Raw genomic sequence first — 20,536 nt, forward strand, 5'->3', positions numbered from 1 at the left:
AAACAATATGCTCCTGGCTCAGGACTTTACTCAAATTGTGAGGCAGAAAGTTGAAAGATCTTTTTCTTCCTTCAAAGGTGCAACCTTAAAAGGCAAGGACTTTCTCCCCACATACAACTCCCACATACCCACTGGCTGCACCACAATTTCTAGCTGCCAGAGGGGAGGAACTTTATGGGCAAGAAGTCAACAACCCCATGCCACACACTTCAGGCTTTTAAATCCTCAAAGCCCACCCCACTAGCACAGACTGTCCTCTTGGGCCTCCAGAACCAAACGTGCCTGGGATAGTCAGCAGCTATGCTTCCCTTGGGTTAGGGGACAGACTCCATCCTGACCACGAGCCACCCTGGAGCAGACCCTTCAGAGGTGCAGAGCAGGCTCACCTGTTCCCAATCTTCTTCTTACACACCATGCACACCTTCTCCTCCGTGATGATGCATTTCACCTGCTGGTGTAAAATCCGCTCTTCCTGGACCTGGGAGGGTAGAGAGATTGGGGGAGAAGGCCCATGGTCCCACCAGCAGGTTCCTCTACCTGAAACACTCGCAACTAAATATCAAGTTGGTTCAAGTTGTGTTAAAGGAACACTGAGGTCTGCTTTGTCTAAAGGAATATGTGGTGACTGTCTTGTACTAAAAGGTAATAGCCCACCCTAGGGTTTGCAAGGCTCATACCCGCAGGAATTCTGCATGGAGAAGGTTCTTGAGCACCTGGTTGAACCGTTTCTTCTGAGCGTTTTCTTCCAAGACTTTTTCCAGAAAGATGCGTATGTCATTAATCTGAGTGTTTGCTGGCAGAAGGTTGAGGGCCTAGGGATGGGGACAGAGATGGGAACAGAGTGAGGCAGGACAGGAGTGCGACTGAGGAAATGGCTGAAGCACCAGAGCTCCAGAACCGCAGTCCCTCCCTCCCTCCCCTCCTCACTCAGCGCTCCCTGCAAGTGCCTCTGTGTCCCTGGGAAGCACTGACCTTGGTAGTGTCCAGCTTGCTGTGGTGCAGCTCAAGGACCTGCAGGGCCGCCTGGAGGTTGGCTTGTGGCTCCAGCAGTTCCAGCTTGATTGGCCCCAGGCAGTGAACACTGGGGGGCGACAGGTACATCCGGAGCAGGGACAGATACACCTGTCGCACAGGTATAAGCCATGCATGTCAGACAGGCAGCAACTCCCCCCACCCTCCCCGGAATGCCCAGCATGCCCTTAAAATTCATCATTTTCACCTTTTAAAAGATTTTGGTAAAGTCAAATAGTCAAATGAAGGTATAAAAAATTAAGGATTGTGGTTTTCTTGAGAGGAAAAGCAAATGCCTTTTATTTGTTAAACATTGACAAAATGCCAACACCACAGAATGACTCAGCTCCCTCATTTCCTTTGGCCGTGGAGGCTGAGACCCTGTCATGTTCTGGCAGGTAAGGATTAAGCCAAGAGGATATGCTGCATTTTCTACTGGTACCAGTACCACAGGGATCACAACCTCAGCACTCACGTTTTGGGCCAGACACTTCTTCATTGGGGCTGTCCTGTGTATTGGTGGCAGCAACTCTGGCCTCTACCTCCTAGATTCCAGTAGCATCCCACCCCCCAGTCATAGCAATAAAAGGTATCTCCAGACACTGACAAATCCATGTGCAATCTAGACAGAGCACATATGTGCACTTTATCAGAACCATCACATGCTCCTTCTCAACAGGCTGACCACATAATTTACAACACAAGTCAGGACTGTTTGAGAGGAAAGGGGCAAGGGTGCCGCTCATAATCACACAGATGACGACAGATGAAAGCAGAACTATGGCAAGCAAACCAGGACATAGGGCCACCTTGCCACTCCCTCAATATGCGAAGGCAAATTCAGTTGGTGCGTTGACCCGTGTGTGCCCTGCCTTGTCTTTGCAATTCACACAAGGGCCACCTGCGGCCAAACCAGAGGCAGGAACGCTGAGAGGGACAGTGGAATGCACGCATGCTCCCTGGGGCCAGGGTCTTTACTCACATCTTTGTTGCCGTCTTTGTTTCGGTCATAATGCTTGTGGCAGTACCTGCAAGGGAGGATGTGCTTAGACAAGGCTGGACGGGCCACAGCTAGAGAAAGAGCATCGCTGCAGCCTGCATGAGCAGCCTGGGGGCCAAATCCAGAGCCCAGCCTTGGAGCAGACTCTCCCCTGCCGCAGAGTGGAGGTGTCGTGGCTTTCGTGGTCTCTCACGCCTCTCATCTCTCGGCAAGGGGCGGGAGAGGGGCTGCTTTTAGACCCCGAGGGAGGTGGGATGACAGGGTCAACGTACTCCTCAGCCATCTTTGTATCCTTCAGGATGTGGACATAGATGAAGAGAGCTTGTTCATGTTTCCCCATGCGTCCCAGCAGGAGAGCACGTTCTTCTAAGAGGCCTGTGAGGGAAAAGGCACATAAGTACTGTCATGACCACATGCAAGCACAGGCCAGGGGCTCAGCTGTTGGAGCAGTATAGATTGGAAGACGATGTTTTTATTACTTGGGACTTAGTCAAGGAGAAAATTACTAAAATTTTTAAAGGAGGGGAGGGAGCTATTTCAGGGTATTTTATCCCATCTTTTTATGACCACTTACAAATGTGGTAAGAACACTCGTTCAACAGCCAAGTACACTGCAGCGTCTATAATGTGCCAGGCACTTCCAATAAGGTAAACTCTTGGTCTCTGTTCTGAGTTTACACATCAGACAGATGTGTCTTTTTCAGACAAATTATGCCAGATTACAAAAATTTACTAAATGATGAATGTGGCCAAGAACATGTACTTAAGCGACAAACAGGTTTCAACCTGGCTTTCAATTAGCATGTGGCTCACACCCGAAAGAGACTCCTCTCAGTCACAGCACAAAAGCGAGTCCTCACAGGGGCCAGAACAGGAGCACTCCCCCTGAAACACGTGGTTTCTCCCAGGTCCAACTTTTCAGAGGGCTGGGGAGCTGGAACAATTTCCGCATTAGCATCAGCTAAAAGGGCTTTTGACCCAATCTCAATACTCACCATCAAAAGGAAAATCACAGATGAGCCGGCCTGGATCATAGTAGCTGGAAATTTCCAAGAACATAAGGAGCTTCCGTCGATATTCTCCCAGCTCACCCTCTTCCTCGCCAGCAGGAACTGGAGTTTTACCTTTAAGGGAAACAAAACTCGACATGAAAGGATGCTGTGGGCAGCAACTTGGGGTTGTCAAGAAAACGAGCGGGACAGGGTTCAATGATGTCACCACAATCATCAGAAAAGGCCTCCACGGGGGGAAGAAAAGGGCCTCCAGAGTGGTTTCCAGGTGGCCTTCTTCTAGTCTACGGTCTCCACGTGGCCCCCAAACATCAGCTTGAGGTGAAATATATGTATAAAATAAAAAGGTTGCACATAGAATCACTCTGATAGGCAAACCCGTTTCTTATCTCAAAGACAGATCTGTTCCTTCCCGCTCCCCAAGGGGTGAGGCCCAGAGAGGCTTAGAGACGCCCAGACCCAGAAGAGCTGCGATCTGCCAAGTCTTGCGTTCTGGATCACTTAGCTGCCCTGGTTCCTCTGAGGAACTTCCCGCCCACCTGGCCTCTAAGGCCAGGGGCCACATGACTTTCTGTGAGAACTGGTACCTGCAGGGAAGGACAGGAGATACGCCTTCATCAGCCCTTGCACCTTCTCACAGTACAGCTGGATCAGGCAGTTGTGGAACCGGGAGCCCGTCTCCTCCCAAACGTGGATGACATGTTCCTGAGGCGAGATGCAGGTCTGCCTGGTACCCTCAACACTAACCCAGCCCATTCACCCAGTGTCCCTCACACTTTTAAGGCCCCCAACGCCCCATCCAGATGGTCCCCTAATTAAGCTGCAAAGATTACCAAGGGACAGATCTTCTGAAACCACGGGAAATTTGGTAATAACCCAGCAACACCAGGTATTCTTTTCTTGATTTCCAATCTAAGCTCCCTGATTAATTTTGTTTCATAATCCTCCAAATCAGCCCATGTAACTAAGGTTAAACATTTGCATTCTGGTACTTAAAACCAATTTGGCTGTCTTACGGTCACAGTTGAGTTAGGCTGTACAAACATGGCTCTGAAATGTTTTTCTCAAACATCCTTCTCATTTATCCCTCCGTACTTTTCCTAGGTTTAGACAGTATCAACAAAAAGTGACATTTCCAGCTTGGCCCACTGAACTCTCTTTCTTTGGAGCATGTTGAAATAACCCTCTTCCTTACATTTCTACCAGTCCCCAAGTAACACAAACCCCAATCTGAACCGCCTAGTTACAAACCCACGAGGCCCTGGATCCTGGGTCTGAAGCTCTTTAGTTGAGACCAAACAATATCTTACCAGATAAGGAATAGCCAGACCCTTGAAATTCTCCACTAAGAAGCCGAGCACTCTGTCTCGTGGCAGAGACTCCACCTCTGGGAGGTCTTCGGTAAATATCTGTTGAAACAAACCCAGGTTCCCGCAGCAGAAGCACCTGCCTGCAATGCTGCCAAGTGCACGGCACACAGGTGGGAGGCTTGTGGAGGGGGAGGGTGTGCAAGGCACTGTGGCCAATCAGTGTGACAGTGTAAGGCTCTTACACTACACTACACTACACTGTCGTCTCACGTTTGAACACCAGAAAATTGCATGCATCCTTCCTCTCACTCCATCCACCCATCTCCTGAGTAGAATCAGGACCAACTGTGGTGCCAAATAAATCCAAGGACCTCTCATGACCTACCTTCAGGCCATCCTCTGGGAAGTCTCTCAGCACCCACACTGAGTAGGAAAAAACCAAATGCAGGTTTTCTGTGCCTAGAGGAGAAGTAAGACTTGTCTGCAGGTGAAGCCTGCATTGCCCACAGGTCTGGGAAGGCGGGTGCCCAGGTTGGCCCAGGATTTATATTCTGGAGAAGACAGCTCTGTCCAAGTGACAATCACTCAGGACTGCATGGCCTGGGCTGGCTACATACCAAGGGGCTGTCATGGTTCCCCCAGCTGGTGGAATAAGGAGGGAGGGCGCTGACCCGCCAAAATCAGAGATGGAGGGAGATCAGGTCTGTTTGAACACAATCCCTTTCTGACTCCCCTTTCAGAAGCTGGACTTACCCAGATGTTGCAGATATTGCACCGTCCTCTCATGGCCTTTCAGAGGGGAGTTTGCTTTCTTGGACTGGTCCACCAGCACCTGCAGAGCTGGCCACAAAGCCCAAGAACAAAGTCATGAGCCTCGTCCAGAAGGCTCATCCCCATAGATGCATCACACCTCAGTTTCCCCTCCCCGCCTCTGGTCACCTTTCTCGTGCAGCCCCTTCTTCTCATACAGGATTATCAGTTCACTGTACTTGTGAGCCTTCTTCAGCACATGTTCACTCTCCTCAATGTGGCAGTGATTGTTCTCCAGGCGCAGCAAGGGGGCCACCAGGGCCACATTCGTCTGCGGAGGAAGCAGAATGTCAGCAGAAACTGCTTCTTGACCCAGCCAAGGCCTGCTTCAGGCTAAAAGGCCAGGGATTTAACAAAGGCAAGAGGCAGCAAACAACCCCTTTTCAGGAACAGGTAGCAGCTTTTATAGCATATGCTCTTTTACACATTTTAATTGTTTTTTTTTCGGGGGGGAGGAGAGTGGAAGAAGTCGGGTAGTTCCTTGAGGAAATCACTGTTCATACTGTATCCCTAACCCTAATCTTACCGGAGAAGACTAGCCCACTGTACGACTCTGGTCAATATCGTGACTTAAATTATTAATTCTGAGAAGCTCACAGGCATCAAGCAAAGACTAGGTTGTTCCCATCATCAAAAGGTTTCACTGTTACTATAAGCAGGTACCCCAAAGTGGCAGGGTGCTCAGAGAACTCACATGGAGGTAGCACTTGAGCAGGGTGGTGTCAATGATTTGTAATAGCTTCTTCTTGGACTTGATGGTGGGAGTGCCTTCCATGAGTGGGGAGGTGCTAGACTGGTGATCAGAGTCATTCAGCTTCTTCACCAACTGGCTTCGTTTCTGCCAAGGCCAAAAATGTGGGGTTAAGGCCAGGACTAAACCTTCCTTTATCACTTATCTACTGGGTAATTCCTAATACATACCTTCAAATCAGCCCACACCTAGCCATGCCCTGATTTCACATTAGCATATAATATTTTTTTAAGTTTAAATATTTAATGGTTCTTTACAACTTAAATATATTTATAATGTATTACTCAACTGTGCACTAATAATAATTGTTGTAATTCAATTCAGATGACATTTTTAGAAACAGAATCATTTGGTTTTAGGAAATTTTAAAAAATTAAAATGACATTTTTGTTATAGAGACATGACAGAATGTTCAATGAAAGATCTTCAAGCACAAAATGTATTAATATTTATTAGGATAAAATTCAGTGGAGGAAGTGGAATAAAATTAAAATTCAAGGAGTAAAAGAAACAATGTTAAATATCGTTTTTTGTTTTGAGAAAAAGCTTTTTAAAATAATTGAAATCCATAGAGAATTTTTAATGTACCATACATGTGCTAAGATTATCCTTGACACAAATTTTCCTCTTTTAATTGTCAACAGGCTCACTGTAATAGCACACCATTTTTATCAGGGATCAAAACAGATGACTGCCAAATTGCCACATACAAAAACAATTATTTATTGAGTATAAACTACAGGCCAGCACTATGTCAAGCACTTTATATATTACCCTATTTTAAGCCTAAAACAAAAGCACGTATTATTATCCCCATTTTACAAATGAAGAAACAAACAGCAAAATGTTAGGTACTTCCTAAGTGGCAGAGGCAGGTTTCAAATCAGGGTCTGATCCTAAAACCCATGTTCTTTTATTCATTTATTTTAAATCGATGTTCTAAGTTACATACAGTAAAATGTATGCCTTTTAAGTGCACTATTAGATGCATTTTGACAAGATATATACATGACTCTAGCCACCACCCCAGTCAAGGAACAGATTTCTATCATCCCAGAAAGCTCCCTTCCCAAACAATCCTACCACCCCCTACTCCACTGATCCACTTTCTCCCACTAGAGTAGTTTTCACCTACTCTAGAACTTTATGCAATGGAATCATACAGTTTGTATTGTTTTGTGTCTGGCAATGCCCGTTGTCTTACACGCCCTACCATCTCTCTAGCGCAATGCTAGTGTCAGCTAACACCACACATTCCAAACGTCAGTGGAGAAGGGCAGGGAGCAATATGTGCCTGGAGTCCCAAAGGTGGGACACTGTAAATCGAAGGCCTTCTCTAAAGCCACAGGTTTAGGAGACATTCTGCCCTAGGAGCCTCTTTGATCTGGCACATGGGCATGCAGTCTGCAGACAGAGGCAAGCTGGTGTGCTCCCTGCAGGCTGCCAGCCACAGCTGGGCACACCGTGGGCCCAACGTCAAGGAAGTGCCAAGTTACCCATGCCTGATCAGACCTGAGGGAGGCTTACAATTTTCTTAGCAACACTTCTCAGTGCCTACCCAGGGACCCCTTACAAAGGTCTGCAGAACACTTCAGGGGCAAAATTATACTATGTTTTCTGAGTGGGTGCACAAAAAATAAATGATAGTCTTCTGTTGAAGAACTTTGGGTTAAGAAGCTTCAGTGAAGATGGTAGTTTTATTGTTACTTTAAAACTACACTTATCTGTCCATAACAACAAACTGAAAAGAAAAATTAAATCTAAATACTTCCCCTGAAGTATTTATTTTATTTATTGACAAGGAAGGACTTTCCCAATATATGGCTAATTATTTTTTTAATTGAGTTGAGACAGAGAGAGAGAGAGAGAGAGAGAGAGAGAGAGAGAGAGAGAGAGAGAGAACATTGCTTTGTTATTCCACCTATTGATACATTTATTGGGTGATTCTTGTATGTGCCTGACCTGGGGATTGAACCTGCAACCTTGGTATATCAGGATGATGCTCTAACCAACAGAGCTACCTGGCCAGTCCCTAATTTTCTTTTTTAAAGTACTTTGATGTTCCTTTGTAATAATAAACCAATAAATAAAACCTAATTTACAAATACATATATAAGTCTGGAAAGGCAACACTAAAATGTAGTTACTTTTCTCTGGGCTCTAGGTAGAGTTATAGGTGGTCTGTATTTTTGCTTTATATTTTTCTGTGTTTTATAAGTTTTCTGCATAGGGCAGATATTTTTTCCAAAATTATATATGCTACAAAGAAGTTTGTTTTAAAAAAGTATTATTTCCTATCAACTAAAATTTACTCTCTTTAGTTCCTGAACAGTTTTGTTAGTGTGAATTTACCAGGAATCAAGTGTGTTTCCTGGTATCAGGATCTGCTAAAAAGCACCTCAAAGACACTGGCAAGCAGGGAAGAGCAGCAGAAAGACCCTTCACCCACCCAGACTTCTGCAGCGATCATTTGTAGAATGCCTGTGGCATTACAGAGGGCCCTCAATTCCCTGCCATAAAGAAGCAGGTACTGGACTCCTGAGTAAACTCTTCCACACACCTTTCTCTTATACCTACCTGTGTCAGGTAGTCAATCAGAGCTAAGTGAGCCTTCTCCAATTCAGCCCCGGAGAGCACAGGCAAGGGGTTTGGATATTGCAGCTGCTTCCTGTAGTCTGTGGGCAGCAGGTCCGGATATAGGCCCATCACGTGGGTAGGATCTGCATGGAAGGTAAACATATGATTCCCCAGAAAGAAGCACAGCAATTTAAGGATTAAATACTGGGTTGGCCAAAGTTTGTGTATTTCCATAAGCTGGCCCTAATAGCACTTAGTTGTCTTTAACTTCATTCAAAACTATTTTGTTAGATTGTATTGTGACAGCTGTCATATCAGTGTGCATTTAAAAAAACCCATCAAAATTGGTGAATTTTTGTGTAGCCATTTTAATATTGAAGATGGGAGAAAACATGCAATATTTTCAGTATATTATGCTTTATTATTTCAAGAAAGGTAAAAACTCATCTGAAATGCAAAAAAAGATTTGTGCAGTATCTAAAGAAGGTGCTGTGACTGACTAAACATGTCAAAAGTGGTTTGCAAAGTATTGTGCTGGAGATTTCTTACTGGATGATGCTACACAGTTGGGTAGACCAGTTGAAGTGAACAGCGATCAAACTGAAGCATTAATTGAGAACAAGCAATGTTATACCACGTGGAAGATTAGCTGACACACTCAAAATATCCAAATCAATAAGTAAATTATTGGTGAAAATAAAAAGTGTGTCCTTTATTTTATGGAAAAAACCTAAACAGACTTTTTGGCCAACCCAATCAAACAAGTTTCAGACTGTTTTTTTTTTTTTTAAAGGAATGATTAAGTTCATAAAGGCTCAGTGAGCTATACACTTATTATCTGAGCACTAGTTATATATGTATTTCACTAAACCATTACAAAAATGGCATGACTCTATATTCTAAGACATAGACACATATACATATGCAGAATTCAAATTGAATATTAACTCTCTAAAAGCACAGAAGAAAAAAATTTTCAGGAAAAACTGGTAAGACACTGAAGTTGAAAAGAACAATAATATGAAAAATAAAAAATGATATGTCAAAAGAATATTACTAAAACAAAAAGACCAAACAACAGGCTAGGGTTAAAATTTTGCAACATATTATAGCAAAAGGCTAATAGGTTGAGAACAAAAGAAATTCACACAAACTGGTTTTAAGAAAGATTTCATTTGATAAAAGGGCAAAAAATGTAACAACTGACAAAAAAATATAAATAAGTGGGAAAATGTTCTGCTACATTACCAATCAAAGCGGTGCCCATTAAAAATGTCAGGTGATTCACTATTATTTTATATTGGTTTTAGGTGTACAGCATAGTGGTTAGACGTTTTATAGAATTTAAGATGGGATTTCCCTGATAGGTCTGGTACCCAACTAATACCATACGTAGTTGTTACAATATTGTTGACTACATTCCCTGTGCTGTACTTTATATCCCTGTGACTATTCTGTAACTACAATTTGTATTTCTAATCCCTTCACTTTTTTTACCTCAACTTCCCTCCCTCTGGCAGCCTGATCAGTCTGTTCTCTGTATCTATGAGTCTGTTTTGTTTGTTTCTTTAGATTCCACCTGTAAGTGAAATCACACAGTATTTGTCTTTCGTAAAAGACTAAAATTTAAGCAGTCTTATAAAAAATTTTAGAAAACTAATTTTTGTGAGGTGATGAATTGGTAATTAACTTGGTTGTGGAAATCTTTTCAAAATGTATAAGTATACCAAAATATCATGGTGTAAAATTTAAACATATTATGATTTTGTCAATTATACTTCCATAAAGCTAAAACCAATAAAAATATTATAAAACAATAAAAAGTATCAGGTGACATTTTCACATCCATTTAATTAGTATAAAGAATATTTTTATATACTACCCAGGATCTGCAATGCTGTGAAACTGAACCACCCTTACACTGATAAGGCAAAAAATAGTGCTACCTCAAAAAGGAAAAAAAAGCACTCACAGTCTCAAATTCTATTTCTAGGAGTTAATCCAAAAAATAAATAAATAAATAAAAATGCAAAAGATGAGGTGGGGGGAAGAAAGCAACATCTGTATGAACTGGTAATGACACAAGCAGTATTTGTAACAATGTAATTTTGGAAACAATGTAGAATTGCTTCAACAGCAAAATAATGTATTTTTCATTCAACTGACAGAATATTATGCAATCATTACAAATTGTAATTATGAAAAGTACCAACATGGAAAAACACTACAATAATTTTTAAGTAACAAAAACTATGAAAGTGTATTATAACTATGTTGAAATTTTTACATGAAAAGAAGCTTGAATAAGGAAAGAGATAATGAGTCAAGATTGGAAGTAGTTTTTCCTTCACATTTTAATAAACTATTCGTACTAGCATTACTTTATTTTCATTAAAAATAATGTTGAAGGAGCGTCCTGCAATGGGCAGAGTTGTACCTAAGCTGACCAGAAGAGAAAAGCTACACAGCCTTCCCTGAGCCCTCCAGAATTCACATCACCCCCAAGTCACCTGTGTCTGGCCACAATGTTTCTGCCAAGCCAGGAAAACTCTGTTCTTCAATGTAAGAGAATTGTGATCACATGAAAAAGACACCAGAAGGGGTAACAGAGCAGAACACATGGCAGTTCTACGTGGGAACCCCATGGAAGCAGTCTGAGGAAAGAAGACTGCTGTGAAACAGGACAGGGCAGGAATCCCCAAATTCCCCACAGCCCATAGTTTTGGGGATGGGGAAGGAGATAATACAGCTTTTAAGGTACTTGGCATATCTATGGCTGGTAGCTAGTTTCTTAGTTATGCAGACAGTTGTGGCCGCTGCCTGGCATGAGGGAGATGGGAGGAACTTTGACCAACGAGTGGTGGCAAAGAGTTCAGGAGATGGGAGGAACTTTGACTATAGAATGGTGACGGAGAGCTCACAGGGCCTGCGCAAGATTTCTGTGCGGGGCCACGACCGGCCACCATACCCACTGCGTCACAGGCCATGGTTAGGATTTAAACGAAAGGCAGCAGCCATTTGGGTGCTGGGCCATGCAGTTTGGAAGACTGCAGAGGGTCCCCACCAGCCCGCCATGAAGTCTGATGGGAAGAAAGGCTCCCATCTGCCATGAGAAGAAGCACAATGGAAGAAACATGTTAGAGGAGCATGATGGAGCAGCAGGTTATAGCAGCCAAGTGAGACATAGCCATACAGTTTGCAGTCAGGATTCGGCCATGCGGCCTGGGCTAATAGGAAAGCAGGCATGCTGTTGCTTTGATCGTGCCTGCTCCAGCTGACTCTGAAGCCACCAAGGACTCTGCCTTGCAGACCCAGACTCTATCTGGACTCTTGGAACTTGGGACATATGGAGAGGACACTCTCTTAGGCCTTGTGCCTTTCCTGGACTTCACCATCATCCAGTGCAACACAGCACATGCTTTCCTGGACTATTATTTAGAGGCTGATGACATCATACCCCAGATCCTGAAGGAGAGAGCTGACAGATAAGGAATGGGGAACTATTAGATTTGGTTTTCGCTTACAACCTTCTGAGGAGCAAGGGAAGTGCTGGGTTTTGTGGGACAACAGGGCTCTGAGAAGGGGTGCTCCCAGCCACCCCCAGGTTGGAATATTGTAAATAAAGACCTGTTTTTCTCAACACTAACTGTTGGGTCTTACACCAAGACGCCACATGAACGAGCCCTCTTTTGCTCAGTAACAGCTGCTGGGAACCCGAACTGAATCTGTGGCTCTTGTCGAGGCCTTGTCCACATCCTGCCACCAAGGTTTGTATTTACAAATGTGATTATTCTAATTAAAGCCTTATGATATTGCCCAAAGCCTACTAAACAGGGTCCAAACTCCCCTGTAGTATTCAATGTGCTCTGAAATCTGGCCCCAGTGTTTCTTCTAGTGCGATGTAGCAAGCACCGCAACGTCACCTTGGGCTCTGGTTCACGGGCCCTCAGACACTGGACTGGGTCCTCCGCTTCTACTTCTCACCCTCCAGGGCTGGCTCTCCCCCTTCCTCCTGGGAAGAGCTGCTCACTCACTTCTCTCTGCTCCTCGAAACTTAACACTTACCCCCGTGGTTTACGTGCAAGCTCTTTGTGGACATGTAACATGTCTTACTTATTCCTAAAGCCAAGGATCAAAGGCAGAGCTGGTACTGACAATGCTTATCCGATTTGCCTTTGAGGCAGCATGTTCTCCGAGTCCAGCTGAATCCAGGTCAACAGAGACATGTAATTAACAATGGAATTATGCACCTTAGGCAGGACAGAAGCTACAGATCAACTCTGCTCTAGCCACTCAGATTTGGCTGTTGCTTGCACATATTCAGCATTCTTCCAACTTCACTGCACTTGCAATAGCTGTTCCCTCTGCCTAGCATGCTCATCCCTAGACTTCTGCAAGGCTCATTAAATCATCTTCTTAGGGTCATAAATGAAATGTCTCCTTCCCAGAGATGCCTTTCTTAGCTATTTTATCTTTAAATTGCAATCCTGACTCCTGTCTTCAGTACTTCTCATCCCCTTCCCAATTCTTTACTTTTTTTTAGTACTTATCACTTACAACATATGATAATTTTGCTTATTTATTTTGCTTTCTGTCCCCTCCCCATTAGAATAAAAGATTGACTACTTGACACCTAGAATAGTCTTCAGCACATGGTAGAAGCCTGATAAAACTTTTGTCAAGTGAAAGAATGAGTAAATAAAGTATAGGGTATTTGACCAAATTCAAGATCTAAATGTAGGTTTCAAGAAATATAAGAACTATCTTGCTCCCACTCTAGCCGTTCCACACCATTACATTCGACCACCAACACCCCAAAATGCCAGGGCCTCAATAAAGCGAGTCTTCTCATACAAATACCTGTAGCACCTACCTTTCTACCTTGCATTAGGGCTTTTTATGTAAAAGTTGTAGGTTGCCACAGGAAATAAGTCTAGTTATTCTTAAAGGTTTTTAGGCTCTTAGACATCTTAGAGAATTTGATGAAAGGCACTGATCCTCTCTCTAGAAAAACCCACAAATGAATAAAATTTTACATGGAGTCTAGGGTGGTTCACAGACCTGCTAAAGTTCCCAGTGGGAGGAGACAGAGCTTCTTCCTGATTAACAAGGGACAGAAATATGACACCCCATCCCTGGGACACAGCAAGGAGGGGCAGGAAAGCAACCTGGGCCCCATCCATCCTGCACTGGGGGGAAAGGGGACACTGGGCCAGGTAGTACAATGTTCCAGCCATTTGAGACTGTTCTCTGGCTCAGAAGAAACATGCCTCCACAAAATTTCTGTGCCCCGAAAGCAATCTTCTGACTTGCTAGCCCAGGTACACTCTGTTCCACTACAACCTGCATTTCTTTAATGTGACTAGCTCATGTGCAGTTTGAAGAGGGAGAATGGTGTCAGTAAAAGGCAAAAGCTGTGTTGGTCTCTGTGCAATTCTCCCCAGCTTGTTAATGTTTTGAAGTGACCAGGGGCAAGCATTCTCACAACTAAAGAGAAAGCCTTAACTCCACAGCAAGACTTAAAGAAAGGAGCTGAAAATCCTACAGAAGTGCCTTATTTTATTTTATTTTTTTACCAGTTTGTGAGATTTATTTGGTCAGCTGCAAACAGGTGGGCTGAGACCAAAGTGGTGTCAGCCCAGAAGTGCCTTATTTTAATGCAAGCTGTGGCTATACTATTCAAAAACCACTTCTCTATTAAGTTAAGCCAGCTGGGGAAGCTGAGAGTAAAAATGAAGCAAAGATGTTTCCTCCATATTAATTATTTTAAAATCTCATAAAGAAGTCTATACCCAGAACCAAATTCTTTGCTTTGATGAAACTAGTTTCCATTAGAATCAAATGTTCTTAAATATCTGTATATCAAAAGAGAAAGCATAGCCCCAGGGTTTAAGACCACAAAAGACTGTGCTGGTTACCAACAACTGTGGGAATTTAATTTTAGTAGGAATGTTGTTTTTATTAGTGTTACACTTATAAAGGTGCCTAAGTTTAGAATGGTCCATTACAACCTTATTTTTCCCATAAACTGTTATTTTCCATCAATATTTGTTACAGAATATAAGGTTTTGCAGACCTATACTTAAGGGCATTACAGCAAAAATGCTTATACCTCAATACACATGAAAAGGTGTCCTGTATGAATATTCTGCCATGGGAAAGGGATCTAGCCTCCCTACTTAAATAAAGGGATAATCTGTTACTATTGGGTTGGCCAAAAAGTCCTTATGGTTTTATCTGTAAAATAAAGGACACATTTTCATTTTCACCAATAACTTTATTGATTTGGCTATTTTGAGTATGTCAGCTATCTCCCATGTTATTTAACACTGATTGTTCTTAATTTATGCTTCAATCTGATCGCTGCTGACTTCAATTGGTCTACCCAACTGGGGAGCATCGACCAGCAAGAAATCTCCAGCACAGTTGCCTCCAGAATACAACAAGGATGCCAGCCTGTTAAATCAAGCATGCCATTGTCCGGGGACAGCCAACCAACCTGGAGTCTGCACGATCCTTCCCCTTGTGGGAAGGCCACCCTCCGCTCCACACCCCCACTCTTATTAGGGATTTCTGGATCCAAGGATAGGTAGGACGACGACCATGTCCAGCTTGAAGCAGCTAGAGGAGCTCGAGACCTTCACCCATTGTCCTTTATAAGATTATAAAGGGTCTTAAGTCTGAGAGGGAGGGATTGTTATTTTTTATTGTTAAAATAATTAATTAATTATTTATTTAAAAAAAAAGAATAATAATAATATATGAAAGGGCAAGGCGGAAGAACTTGTATGTACGATCCATGGACATGGACTTGGGGGGGGGTTGGGGGATACTGGGCGGAGGGGAGCAAAGGGGAAAAAATTGGAACTATTGTTAACAATACAATCAATAAAATATACTTAAAAAAAAAAAAAGAAATCTCCAGCATAAAAACCACTTTTGACATGCTTAATCAGTCACAGCACCTTCTCCATACACTGCACAAATCTTTTCTTGCATTTCAGTTGTGTTTTTACCTTTCTTGAAATAATGAAGCATAATATGCTGAAAATGCTGCATATTTCCTTCCATCTTCAATATTAAAATGGCTACACAAAAATTCACCAATTTTGGTAAGTTTTTTAAATGCATGCTGTTATGACAGCTGTCACAATACAATCTAACAAAATTTTTTTGAATGAACTTAAAGACAACTAAGCACCACTATAGCCATCTTATGAAAAAAACTAAACAAACTTTTTGGACAACCCAATATATTGGTCTAACGCAGTTTTGGTCAGGGTCAGCCTATCACCAGTAGTATGATGACCGCTCCAAGTACTGAGAACGTCCACCACTGGACCAGATGACCAGATCTTAGACCAAGGTTAGTCAATGGAGGTGCTGCCTGAGAGGTCCAGTCAATAGCTAGCCACTTCACAGACAACACTGCCGCCAGCATGCATCCTTCTGCCACTGGAAAGGATCAATTTAGATGAGCATGAACGTTCCCCTTTCTAAGAAGTCTGGTGTCATTTCTTCTCATCCTTTCCAGTTTCCTCTCCCTCCATTAGTTCTTTTTCCCAAGGCTGCACCCACTTGTTACCTGTGCCAAGCTTAGCAAACACCTGCATGGACTCATCAAAACGCTTCTGGCAAAAGAGGTTGAAGGCATACAAGTTCTTGATATGATGGATCTGCTGTTGCTTTTCACTGTCGGAATCATCTTTCATTTCCTAATAAGAGAGTAGAATAGGTGAGGGCTCACTCACTCAGCAAGTATTTATTCTGTATATGGTACTTATTAAACAACATCCCAGGAGGCACAAATGCCAACATGTACAGACAGCCACGTGGTATCTGTCCACAAAGACTGCCCTTACGGTCTAATTATAAGACTGATAAGCAACAATGCAATTAAAACACAACGAGGTTTCTACAAAATATACCTGACCAGTATTCCTAAAACTACTAAAGTCATAAAATGCAAAGAAAGACTAAGAAGCTGTCACAGATCAGAGGACACTAAGAACATATGACAATTAAATACAATGTGATTTCTGGACTTAAACCTAGAACAGAAAAAAAGGGACATTAATGAAAAAACTGGAAAAATATGAATAAAGTCTAAAATTTAGTTTAAAAAAGTCAAAACAAAAACAAAATAGGGTAAAAGTAACGACAGAAGTACCTGAGAGGGGTATGCAACTTAGTCTGAGCAGTGGGTCTGGGAAGGATTCTCACGAGAATGTAAACGGAGGCATAAAGAATGAGCCGGCATAGCCAGGCGAGGCCTGGTGGGTGACAGGTGGAAGGGGAGACGGAGAGTGTGTGCCGAGCAGTGTATGTACAAGGCCCTAAAATACGAGAGAAGAGAATACAGCATGCTCAAGGAATAAAATACACATAACACAGCTGGCACAGTTGGCAAAGGTCCTGTTCATAGCTATTTATAATCTCTGTGTCTTCCTTACAGCCTTTGCCCCTCCTTATCTTCCTTTTAACCCATCTTTACTAAATTTAAATTCTTCCTTCAAAATATCTTTCATTTTTTTCTCTTCCTTTCCTCTCCTTTTTTATTGACACCAACCCTAGTCCAGATCATCATCAACATGCGGCAGCACCTGGTCTAAGCTCTCCTGCTTGGTGCTTAAAGGCTTTCAAAACCTGCTGCAGCTTCCTTATCTAGCTTATTCCCAGACATTCAGGCCATAACCTCCACTCTAGTCAGGATGGGCTCCAAACATCCTGGAAATACTTGTTACCATTTCTTTAACTACATGGGCTCTTCAGTATTTTCTGTTTCCTGCTCCTTAAAGAGTTCAACCTTAAGATGCCTTTTTTAGCCCTCAGAAAACTATCCCTTCTCTAACATTTTGCTCCAAATTTTGTCAACACTTAAGTTTAGTTATATTATTGCTCTCTGAAAGTTTTATATATATATATTCTTGATTTATTTAAATAAAAGATAGGTTCCTCAAGAGCTAAGATGTTATTGACCAAAGCCCTTTCATTGTAGGGCAGACAATCAAGTAAGGACAAGCCTAGAAAAGAGAAGGAAAAATGGGGACCCACTTCTATCTTCCCTATCAAAGATTAAACAGAAAACCTGCATCAGGAAGATCACTAAAAAGATCTGAGACCTTCATGGGAAGAAAAATATAGATACTAAAGAAGCTACGTACTGCATGATATCCTTTTTTATTAAATTCAAAACGAAGTACATATTCTAGCATACATATAATAAGTAAAAGATAAAACAAAAATTTTTTATTGTTTTTAAAGATGTTACTGATTTACTTTTAGAGAGAGAGGAAGGGCGGGAGAAAGAGAGGGAGAGAAACATCTATGTACAAGAGACAGATCAATCCATTGTCTCTCGCATGCCCCTAACTGGGAACCTGACCTGTAACCCAGGCATGTGCCCTGACTGGGAAATGAACCGACAACCTTTTTGTTCGCAGGCTGGCACTCAATCTACTGAGCCACACCAGCCAGGGCATCAGAAAAATTTTAAAGGGCATGATAAACACAAAATTTTGCATAAGAGCTGTGTCTGGAGGGGAAGCAGAGGGATGGGATGCGGAAGAACATATAGGGTCCTAAGGTCTTTTTCTTGGGTAGGATGGTGGGTTCATGGTATTCATTAAGTTAAAAATAAAAATAAAATAAAATAGGGCAATGCATGAGTGGAAAATAAGAGTAGTAAGATACTGAAATTAAATATCCCAAGAAAGAAATAATTTTCATGGGATATTTAACATGTCCAACTATTAAGACTGGATTTTTTGTTTCAAATTCAGAACTCATTCATCCAAAATAATGTTGCTATTCAGAAGTATTTACCACGTGACTATATGTATACCAAAATTTGTGACTTTTGCTTTTCTTTCAGAAATCATTTACAAGAGAGTCTAGAAATTAAGTTTCCCTACTCTTGTCTTCATAAACATTTCTTCTCTTTTACCAAATTACCACCATCTGGTTTAATGACTAGGAAGAGCTCAGAATGACTTTTTGTCGTTTCCTAAAATCAAATCCACCCTCTACAGGTGACAAAAATCACACTGGTGATGCTTGAAAGAACAAGACAAGCCTCAAAAGTCAGTATCCAAGAAGTGAGTTGGCAATGGGAGTATCGCTGGTACTAGAGCATGGTCACTACTTTGTTTTAAACATCATCCCATGCAAACATTCAAGGAGAGTGACAGTAATAAATATAAAAGTGCAGCCCTGCTGAATGCAGCAACTTGAGGAGGTAGCAGAACACCTAAAGAAAGCCTGCTTTTCCAAACAGCAGTTCACCGCTGAAAGGGATGCTGACAGGCTCTCTAGTGGCTGCATCAACCAGAAGTAATCTGACACTTACAACCATTACGTTACTCCAATGTTTGCATTCTTTAATTTTTCAACACCAGACCATATCTATTAAATTATTTTATTCTATTAATTCTATGATGTAGACTTCCGGTCAAGATGGAGGTGTAGGCAGACACAGTTTGCCTCTTTACACAACCACATCAAAATTACAACTGAAATATAGAACAGTCATCACTCAGACCTGTCAGAAATCAAGTTGAATGGAAGTCTGACAACTATTGAATTAAAGAAACCACATCTATCCAGTGTGGCAGATGAGGAACAGTCTGGTCCCTCACCCATATATGGTGGATAAAAATTCAGGAGGGATATTTCAGGAGCGAGGTGTCCCAACCCCAAACCAGGACCCCCAGCCCAGGGGGGCCAGGAAGATAAATCCCCACAATTTTTGGCTGCAAAAACCAGCAGGAATTGAGTCGGTGGAAAAAACTACTGGAGCCCCAAGCAGTTTCTCTTCAAGAACCCACACATGGACTCACCTACTCAGACTCACTCCCTCTGAGCTTTAGCACCAGGGTAGCAGCCTGAAAGGCATCAGTGGTACACAGGGAGAATCTGAAGTGTCTGGCATCAAGGTAAGCATAAGCCATTGTCCCTTTCCTGAACCCTCCCCACACAGAGCTGGCAAGCTGGTGCCATATCTGAGACTCCATCAACCGGGCTAACATTGTTTGACATGCCTTGGAGATACCCAGAGATTCCACCCCAGCCAACTTGCAGCCCACCCAAGCTGCTTTTCCATATGAATGGCTGGTCTTGGCTCATGCTCCACAACTTCCTAAATGCTATCAAAACAAGCCACAGCTGGCCTCAGTGAGCCCCAGGCTCTGCACCAGCAGCAGCCAGCCTAGATTCAAAGCTTGGCTTCACCTGGGAATCTCCAAGCCCACCACAAGTAGCAGCCACCTTAGATTGTTTTATAGCTGAGACAGGGTGGCACCAGGCAAAACACAGGTGGGGGTTGATATTGGTCTGTACCACCCAGGAAACTCCAGGGCCAATGCACCCTGTGGACAGCTACAGGCTACATCAGAGCACTACCACCCTGCCCCTGCACAGCTGATTCTCCGTGGAGGACAGTGGTTGGTGGTCAGTGGTCACAGCCAGTCCTTGCAGTTGACTGGCCTGGGTAAAATCCCTCCCATTGATCTGACAACAGCAACCAAGGCTCAACTACAAGAGGAGGGTGAGCTCAGCCCACATGGATGGTGCACCTCACTTACCTAGCTTTGGTGATAGGGGAGGCCATGTCACTGGACCCTATAGGACACCTACTACATTAGGCCCCATTACCAAGACATGGAGTCAAAGCAGCTCTACCTAATACATAGAAACAAACACAGGGAGGCTGCCAAGAAGAACAGACAAAGAAACATAGCCCAAATGAAAGAACAGATCAAAATTCCAGAAAAAGCTAAACGAAAAGGAGATAAGCAGTCTATCAGATGCAGAGGTCAAAACACTGGTTATAAGAATGCTCAAGTAATTGGTTGGTACAAAATAGACAGGGGGAAGTTAAAAATAATATAGAAAAAGGTGGAGCCAAAGAACTTATAGGCATGACTCATGGATATGAACTAAGTGGGGGTGGGACTGGTGGAGGGAAGGACTGGGCAGAGGGGAACAAAGGGAAAAACAAATTGGGACAACTGTAACAATATAATCAATAAAACATACTTTAAAAAAAAAGGATGCTCAAGGAACTTAG

At 42.8% G+C, this 20,536-nt stretch overlaps 1 protein-coding gene across 2 annotated transcripts in view; it reads right to left on the reverse strand.

Moving 5' to 3' along the window:
• The window catches only part of VPS39 (VPS39 subunit of HOPS complex), a 49,935-nt gene that overhangs the window by 2,425 nt on the left and 26,974 nt on the right, over window positions 1-20,536 (reverse strand). For both annotated transcript variants that reach the window (XM_090270466.1, XM_090270465.1), the window contains 14 exons: window positions 16,055-16,184; window positions 8,470-8,612; window positions 5,836-5,979; window positions 5,271-5,412; window positions 5,085-5,171; window positions 4,717-4,790; window positions 4,332-4,430; window positions 3,609-3,726; window positions 3,007-3,135; window positions 2,284-2,386; window positions 1,994-2,039; window positions 973-1,122; window positions 678-812; window positions 387-478 (listed from right to left, as the gene is read on the reverse strand). In XM_090270466.1, coding sequence (XP_090126592.1) covers window positions 387-478; window positions 678-812; window positions 973-1,122; window positions 1,994-2,039; window positions 2,284-2,386; window positions 3,007-3,135; window positions 3,609-3,726; window positions 4,332-4,430; window positions 4,717-4,790; window positions 5,085-5,171; window positions 5,271-5,412; window positions 5,836-5,979; window positions 8,470-8,612; window positions 16,055-16,184 — 1,592 coding nt within the window. The remainder of the gene's footprint in view (window positions 1-386; window positions 479-677; window positions 813-972; window positions 1,123-1,993; window positions 2,040-2,283; window positions 2,387-3,006; window positions 3,136-3,608; window positions 3,727-4,331; window positions 4,431-4,716; window positions 4,791-5,084; window positions 5,172-5,270; window positions 5,413-5,835; window positions 5,980-8,469; window positions 8,613-16,054; window positions 16,185-20,536) is intronic.

The sequence above is a fragment of the Furipterus horrens genome, unplaced genomic scaffold (genome assembly GCF_987537825.1).
Source record: "Furipterus horrens unplaced genomic scaffold, mFurHor1.1.pri manual_scaffold_3, whole genome shotgun sequence".
NCBI lineage: Eukaryota > Metazoa > Chordata > Mammalia > Chiroptera > Furipteridae > Furipterus > Furipterus horrens.